This window comes from Ursus maritimus, unplaced genomic scaffold (genome assembly GCF_017311325.1).
Source record: "Ursus maritimus isolate PB19 unplaced genomic scaffold, ASM1731132v1 scaffold_6, whole genome shotgun sequence".
Classification (NCBI taxonomy): domain Eukaryota; kingdom Metazoa; phylum Chordata; class Mammalia; order Carnivora; family Ursidae; genus Ursus; species Ursus maritimus.
The window spans coordinates 51,684,516-51,693,420 of NW_024426774.1; the positions used below are offsets into that span (position 1 = coordinate 51,684,516).

Here is an 8,905-nt window from a genome sequence, read left to right on the forward strand (position 1 = left end):
TGAGTGTGGTATTATAAAAATTACACAAATTCAACTTTATCCTTTTTTTTTTTTTTTAGTCTGAGAAATTTTCAGTGCACTTCAGGAAAACTAGAGATGTATAACTCATAGTTTTTACGGAGTATTGGGCAATGCTTAATGTAAACATTTGGTTAGCTCTGGTAATGGGGCAGAGTGGTCTCTGGACCTTCTTCCTCATGAATCTCTGGGAATTGGGAGCAACTTTAACAGGGAGAAGAAAGGAAGTCATAGGGGTCCCCCAGCCACTGTGTTCACCTCTAGTTTTTTTTTTTTTTAAAGATTTTATTTATTTATTTGACAGAGATACAGACAGCCAGCGAGAGAGGGAACACAAGCAGGGGGAGTGGGAGAGGAAGAAGCAGGCTCATAGCGGAGGAGCCTGATGCGGGGCTCGATCCCGTAACGCCGGGATCACGCCCTGAGCCGAAGGCAGACGCTTAACCGCTGTGCCACCCAGGCACCCCCGCCTCTAGTCTTATGTCCATTCTTTGGGTGGAAGAATTCAAAATGCAGGGCAGACATGAAAAAACACTGAAGACCCCATTCAGGTCTGAAGGGAGGACTTTACCATCAGGGGCAGATAGTAGGACTATGTCCTTGCTTGTCTATAAGATGCTGGTGTAGAACAAGCATCTTGTAATATTTTTAAAGGGTGGAAATTGAATCAACTGCAACATAATGCAGATAAGCAAGGAATATTTACTGAGTGACCAAGTGGTAGATTTTTGCTACTGACTAATGAACTTTATTGACATCAGGTTATGTGATTGGGTCTCAATCCCGATAAAGGAGTTTGCTGGGGTTTGTCAGAGATATGGACATAGCCTTTTCCAAAGTAATTGTTCTGGAAAGCGATTTCCACACCTTTAAGCTCATATAAAGGGTCGAAGTCGCACCAGCAGCCTCACTTGCTCTGGCACCGTCTTCCCATCAGGCAAAATGAAAATCCTTGTGAGTATTTGTTTATGCTTCTTTATACTCTTGCCTGGCTCCTGCAGGGAATGTTCAAATCCAGTCAATTCCAAATCGATTTCAGCAGTCTTAGGTGAACACTGTGCATGCTTCAAAGCTTCTGTGATTGAATTAAATAATGTCTTTGGCCAGGATAGCGTTACCTATGAAGTCGGATATTTATTTGTCCATTGTCTGTCTTCTTTTTTTTTTTTTAAGATTTTATTTATTTATTTGACAGAGACAGCCAGCGAGAGAGGGAACACAGCAGGGGGAGTGGGAGAGGAAGAAGCAGGCTCCCAGCGGAGGAGCCCGATGTGGGACTCGATCCCGGCACTCCAGGATCACGCCCTGAGCCGAAGGCAGATGCTTTAACGACTGCGCTACCCAGTCGTCCCCATTGTCTGTCTTCTGAGACATTTACTAAACAATGCAAAGAAAGCATTTTGGAAACATCTAGAGAATTTTAATTTGGAGAATTTTTAATAATAATTCCTTGTGATTATGAGCTTGGGAAGGAACGTAGGCATTTGGGGACAACTGCATTTACTGTTTAAAAGAGAAGGGGCAATTTTTTGAAAAAGATAACAGCAGCTGTCATTTTCTAAGTGCATATGAGAGCCTATGCTAAACATAAATACTTTGATTTTTTTCACTTCAACAACTCCGTGAGCTGAGTAGTATTACCCCCATCCTACAGGTGAGGAGACTGAGGCACAGAGGAATGCGATTTTCCCATGCCAATAAAAATGAGGTTTAGACTTGAAATGTACCCGTCTCCGGCCCCACTGGCAGGAGCAATCATGGCACAGCCCCATCAGGTGTTCAGGATTGTCGGCTTAAAGAGTTCCATCTCCGAGGGGTCTCTTGATTTTCCAAGAGGAGATCTGTTGCTGAAACGTAAACCTGTAACCCCGGTGTATTAATCATGGTTTTGGGTGGGTGGTTATTTGGGGTCCGGGGACACTTCCTGAGCTCTCTCTAATTATATCACTACGGTGATCAGTCCTCCACCCATCTGTTCAAATCTCTGTATTAGAGGAAAATAAGAGTGTCAGAGGTTACAAGAGCCAGCCTGGAGGCAGAGAAGGGCTGTGGAGGGGCTCATAGGCAGGTTGGAGATCCGCATACGGGTCTTTGTCAGGCCCTCCACCTCCAGTCATCAGAAGAGAGATGTTATTGATGATTGTTAGGAAAGTCGAAAAATCCTCCTGACAGGTCTTAAAAATATCTGCCTTCCCGCAGAGCCCCTCCACGAGCGGTTTGCAATGACAGTGCCTTACACGGTGATGTTCAGAAAAAACACAAAACTGGGATCGATCGGTTAGATAAGACTCTTAACACAACTGCAGCAAAATGTCAGAACTGCGTCAATGTCAGTCTCATGGCCCGTCAGCCTAACATTCGTCTGATGGCATCACTAAGGAGAATATAGAGGCTTTCCTTGCTGTCAGCCTCAAAAGTTAGCCACGCTTTCAAGCATCCTCTTTTCATAGTTTCCCTGGGAATCCTTTGTATCTCTATCACCATGAATCCATTTTAAATCTGTTTTACCCTCTCGGTCTCAAGGAATTAAACACATTTTTTTTAAACCATAAAACACAACTTCACTCCTGTAATCCAGACCCACTGTGAGTCACACCAGGGTGTTCTCGTAGTAAATGAGTCCTTCTTCCCTGCTCACCTGGTTCACCTGCTCCAAGTCGTTTCTGGCATAAGAACCCGTGCTGCCTAGAGGATTATGATGTTGGGAAGGCTCGGAAATGGGGCATAAAGGTAGAATCTGGTGTCTGACAAATAGCATGAAGTCAATAAATACCTGTCAAATGAGGGAATGTGTGTTTCACATCTTGGAAATGGACTGTTGACCGCCCATGACCACCCACCTGTGTCTCGAGGTGTATATTTTCTGAGATACTTGTGCTTGTCCTGTCCGGTGTCTCCTTAAGTCCCCACCCTCAATGACTGCCAGCTAGAGAATGGATGCAACTGGTTTGTTTTTCAGGTGGTATTTCTGGCACTGGCCATCTTTGGGACACAATCTCATGGATACGAGGTAAGTTCGCTCGCTATGGACTTTATACCTTGGAGTTATTGGGAGGGGAAAAGGAAGATACAAGATCATTTATCTGGAGGACTGTAGAGAGCCCATGTGCCCTATTTGGGATGGAATCCCAGACATAACCAATAATGGAAACCATAAGGTTGACATTTCTTTCTAACTGCAATGCCTTTAAAAATGCAACCCATTGCTTTAAAATGTGGTCGATGCCATTTCTCCTGTGATGTCATTTCGTTCTCCCGTATATAACACAGTAAACCGTGAAGAAGACTGTCACATTCTTATTTTAGCTTGGGTTTTTGGTCCGGGATGCCAGTGAGGAAGTTTCAGGCTCCGATCTCTTGTTCATAGTGAGCGGAGGGCTGTATTTTGTCGGGAAGTTCGCCTTTCCGGTGCAGCTGACTTATGGAAAAAACCATTATGTCTTTCTTGCTAATCCAGGTTTATAATATCATCAGCCCGAACAGCAATGGTGGCAATCTTCAGGAGACAGTGACAATTGACAATGAAAAAAATACCGCCATCGTTAACATCCATGCAGGATCATGTTCCTCTACCACGATTTTTGACTATAAACATGTAAGCAGCAAGGCAATTTTTATATTCTTCAAGACTGGGCTTCTCTAGGGTGAAGGGGCAGCCGTTTACCATACATTTGAATTCTAAGAACTATCCTTGCACTTCTCTCAGAATTTCCTTACTTTTGCTTCTCCCCCTTTTTTTAAAAAAAAGATTTTATTTATTTTAGAGAGAAAGAGAGAGAGAGAGAGCATGTACGCTCGAGGAGAGGGAGGGGCAAAGGGAGAGGAAGAGAAAGAACCTCAAGCACACGCTGACGTGAGCTCAGAGTCCAACTGGGGGCTCGATCTCAAGACCCTGAGATCAGGACCTGAGCTGAAAGCAAGAGTAGGACATTAAACCGACTGAGCCACCCAGGCTTCCCCAAACAAAACCATTTCTAAGAAAAAAGTGTGAGAGGAAACATACACGTCTGCTTGACCTTTTGAGGTGACAATTGGAAGCATCATGATGATTGTCTCACTACAGGCTCAGAAAGTCTCTAGAAGAGTGGACCAAAACCTAGAGCATAGCCTGGCACACAGGCTCTCAAAAATTATTTGCTGAATGAATAAATGAATGAATTAGGGCTTCTAATACAAAAACTCATGCAAAAAGAAGAGCGATTAGGGAATAAACAATCACAGAATAGCAGAAATCCAGAACAACTATACCCATTCAACTATGTAAGTAGGATATGCAGTAAATCATACTTCGTCTGGAGGAAGGAAAGTATGCTAACCAAAAACTCCAGACTCTCTAAGTTTCAGTTACTGGTATTACCAATAAGTCTCAGAAAACTGCTCAGAAAAGTTATTTGGTCCTTTATCCATTTATCTGTTTGTTTTCTATTTGTTCCACCTGATTAGGAGGCTGCTTTTACCGTGGAACAGAGCTACGCCTTGTGGATAGAAATAGGTTGTAGTCCATGTCACTGGACATTTGGACGCACTTTCTGTCTCCTATTCTTGTAGGAACCCCCTCACATGTCTCCTCCCCATTGGCATCAGGAGTTCTAGGACGCATCTGAAAGCATAGAATCTTCGAAAGATACATTTTTAAAGGAAGTTGCACTGAAATTGTTTTTTAAAGCAGATTTCATGGAAATCCCCAAAGTGTCTTTAAAAAAACCCAGAGTGGTGAAGACTCAGTTTAAGCCCCTTCCATTGCCATCAGGCTTTGCCTCAGGCTATTTTTGAATTTTAGGAACTGGCAATTTGTGAGAATTGAAAAATAGGAACTAGAAGAGTGTTTGTATGACATACAGCCTCGCAGACTATATAATTATTGTGAATTCTATAGAGAAAATTCCATTCAGGATGAAGGTGAAGTGGCCTCCAGTTCCGTTTGGCTCCATGGGACTCACCCACCATTGCTGTTTCGATCCCACCTTCCTCCAACCCAGCCCTGTCCAGCGAGCTTGGGTTTGAGGTGGAGAAAGGATGGAAAGAAGACAGTAAAGGAGAGAAGAATAGATGAAATGTGTGTGTGTTGGCGGTGAGGGTGAGTGTGTATGTGAAAGACAGTTTCTCAGGCAGCACTGTCCAGTAGAAATTTCTACGATGGTGGAAATGCTCTGTATCTGTATTTTCCAACAGAGAAGCTACTGGCCGCTTGTGGCTACTGAGCACGTGAACTGTGTGACAGAGGAAGTACATTTTAAGTTTTACTTAATTTAAATTTTAATTTAAGTAACACATGTGGCTAGTAATGAACATATTGGAAAGCATAGTTCTAAAGAATACTGTATTTACCCCAAATTGAGGAAAACGCAGAACGAAATCAATAGAAAGAGACAGACAGCTGCTGCTTCTTAATTGTTCAAACCCCAAACTACAGGCACTGGTTACAAAATATGAAAAGTGGGGCACAAATCATGGGTTTGTACAACTTCAGAGATGGAAACAACGAGCCAAAAAGTAAAACTATGATGTAAAAAAGGCAAACGGAGAGAATGGATCGCTAAGTGAAATAAGTCAGCCAGAGAAAGACAATTCTCATACGGTTTCACTCATCTATGGAACATAAGAAGTAGGAAGATCGGTAGGAGAAGAAAGGGAAGAAGAAAGGGGGGCGTAAACAGAAGGGGGAATGAACCATGAGAGACTATGGACTCTGGGAAACAAACTGAGGGCTTCAGAGGGGAGGGGGGTGGGGGATTGGGATAGACCGGTGATGGGTATTAAGGAGGGCACGTATTGCATGGTGCACTGGGGGTTATACGCAAGTAATGAATCATGGAACTTTACATTGAAAACTAGGGATGTACTGTATGGTGACTAACATAATATAATAAAAAATTATTATAAAAAAAAGAATGGATCGCGAGTTGAAAAGTGGTCACGTGCACTCACTGCGCACGCTTGAGGCTTTCCGCAATGAGGCTCAAACGTCCTCCCCACCAGTTCCCAACCTGGGGAACCAGGAGGGCCAGTAACTGCACTCTTGCTGCCTCAGGGCTACATCGCATCCCGGGTGCTTTCCCGAAGAGCCTGCTACATCCTGAAGATGGACCATAAGGCCATCCCCGCTCTGGAAGAACTAAAACGATACATCTACGAGAAACAGGTGATTCTGCAGTACCCTTACCCATTCCCTTTCCTTTGCCGGGGAAAACTGGTACCTACGGAGGAAAGAAGCGGGTAAGGGGGAAGATCACAATATTACATCTTACCGTGGGTATGTACTCTCCACCTGTTAAAGTGTTTTCTCCTTTATTGTTTTTGGGAGCAGGAATACATCCTTTAGCTTGATTTCTACCATTCAGCTCCCAAGCCAAGAACTTATAATCAATTCCAGTGCTTTTCTGGAAAGGACTGAACAGCAGGGCTCTCAGAAATAGTGACTGGCAGAAAAACGAGTGAAGTCATAATCGTCCGCAACACAAAGGTGTAAAGAAACAATACGGGATGGCGAGAATAAACAAACACGGCTCGGGGCTCGGGACTGGTGTTTCATTCTCTCCCTGTAACTTCCCATCTGTGCCACCCCTGCTGTGGGATTCACCCTCCCGGGTGTCACTGTCACCAGCAGTGAAATAACATGCGTAATAACGAGGCTTCCCTGCAGACCAAGTGCTCAGAAGGAGATAGTATCTTGAGATTCCTGATGGCCTTCTGCTTAATAATATGAAAAAGTCAGTTTCGAATAAGGGACATCAGGTTATGTCAGCCTACTTTATCCCCTCCCCCTCTCTTCTACTGCTCTAGGCTATGAAGAACATGTACTCTGACAAATACTTCTGGGTCAAGTATAACCCGCTACAGTCTCTGATGATACACGCAGACTGGTTTCTGTTCGGCTCCCCCATCAGGCAGCTCTGCAGTCATGTGCCCCTGTACAAGGGGGAAGTGGTTGACAAGTTAGGTGAGTACCAGTAAATTATTCCGTCACCAAATATTTTCTGAAAGCTCCCCTGTACGGGGCCCTGTGCTGGGGCGGGGGGGTGAGAAATACAGGTAGACGTGAAACATGACTCCTTTCCCTTGACTTGGGGAACTAAATACCGACCGGGTGTGGAAATCGTGCTCAGCGTGAGGGAGATACCAAAATGAATGAAACTCTCTGCTAACTGTGCACACGCTTGGTGGAGAAGTTGATGGGTTAACAAAGACGATGAAATTTTAGGATGTCCTGGGTGCCGAGGAAAACCGATTGGATTTCCTGCTGTGCCTCGTGCTGACGGGCGTTAATAACACGGTATTGTGTACATGAAAGTGGTGGAGAGGAGATCCTAAGCATTCTTACACACACACACACACACACACACACACACACAAGAATTACCCACGTGAACTGTGTGAGGTGATGAATGTGTTCTCTTGGTCTTGGTAATCATTCTACAATGTGTGTGTATCAAATTATCACGGTGTTTGCTGGAAATACATACAAATTCATTTGTCAATTATTCTTCAAAAAAGTTTTAAAAACTATTTTCAGAATCTAGGATAGAATGAGTCTAAGAAAGAGCAAGCAAAGTGCACTGGTCGACAGGGAATAAAGCCTCGAGTCGTCCAGCTAGCATATATCACTGCAGTCATTACTGGTATTTTTATACAAAGTTTCCAAATATGGGAGAGTGGCCAGAGGGAAAGAGGGGCCAAGCCACAGATGGCGAATGTAACAAGATAAATTCCCCAGAGTAGTGGAAGGTAAGATACAAAAGAAAATAATGAGCATTTATCACATTTTTACTGTCTAGAAAAAATTTTTAAGGTATTTTTCTTTTAGTAGGGTCATTAGTACTTAGAGTAAAAGCACAGGCCGGTCACCAACACAGAATGTCAGAGCATCAATCGAATAGAGCCAGACAGCACTTCTAGAAGCTGTCAGTCTTTTTTTTTTTTTTTTTTTTAACATTTTATTTGTTTATTTGAGAGAGAGAGCACACAAGGGTGTGGGGGGAGTGCAGAGGGAGAGGGAGAAGCAGACCCGCCACTGAGCAGGGAGCCCAAGGTAGGGGAGGGCTCCATCCCAGGACCCCGGGATCACAACCTGAGCTGAAGGCAGACCGCTTAACCAACTGAGCCTCCCAGGTGCCCCTAGGAGTTGTCAGTCTTATTTAAGCTAACATGTTATTACCCTTTGCAATACAAGGATAGCTAAAAACTTGGGTAACATAGTCAAGACATTAACAAAAAGGCATGGGTTTGCTGCATTCTAAGAATGTGTTTCTCAATGCTCCTTCTTCACAAATGTGTCTCCTTTTCAGATAATGTCAGTGCTGGCATCTGTTCGAAGGCCGGACTCCTGGGCATCTTTGGAATCTCCATCTGCGCAGGCGTTAGTGTTTAGGCATCAACCCACCAGCGTTGCCTTTCCAAGACACCCACCCTTGGTTTCCACTCAGCGGCCAAATTAAGTTCTTTCCCCACGCCCCAACTAATGTTGAGACTCGGTGGTAAAACATAAATCCTGTATCTACAGATCTCTGGGTGTTTGCTTTTTTTGTAAACAACAAAGGAAGCCAAACAATGTTGACGTCAACATATAGAAGGAAAGAATTTGCCAGGATTGTAAGTAAAGTACATAAGGTGTGAAACTTCCCAAATAATAAAGCGGAGTCATCACAGGGTGGTCAGCGGGGTGCAGGTGTCCAGATGGCCTCCACCAGACCCGCTGCCCACCTGCCCACCAAAACAAAGGGGATTCAGAGGACACTTGTCTTGATGAGCACCGAGAAATGTGTAGAATTGTTGAATCATTACATTGTACCCCTGAAGCTAATATAATGCTGTACTTTAATTATACTTAAATAAGAAAAGAAAAAAATAAAAATTTTAATTAAAAATAAAACAAAAACAACCCCTTGTG

The 8,905-nt window shown here is 43.7% G+C and overlaps 1 protein-coding gene across 1 annotated transcript; it reads left to right on the top strand.

Annotated features, from left to right (window-relative positions):
- Positions 1-1,775: 1,775 nt before the first annotated feature.
- On the top strand, positions 1,776-8,637 carry GKN2 (gastrokine 2). The gene is made up of 6 exons (XM_008700468.2): positions 1,776-1,872; positions 2,922-3,028; positions 3,476-3,613; positions 6,050-6,160; positions 6,802-6,958; positions 8,304-8,637. The coding sequence occupies exons 1-6, from the start codon at positions 1,776-1,778 to the stop codon at positions 8,384-8,386; spliced, it is 693 nt and encodes a 230-aa protein (XP_008698690.1). The 3' UTR covers positions 8,387-8,637.
- Positions 8,638-8,905: the final 268 nt, after the last annotated feature.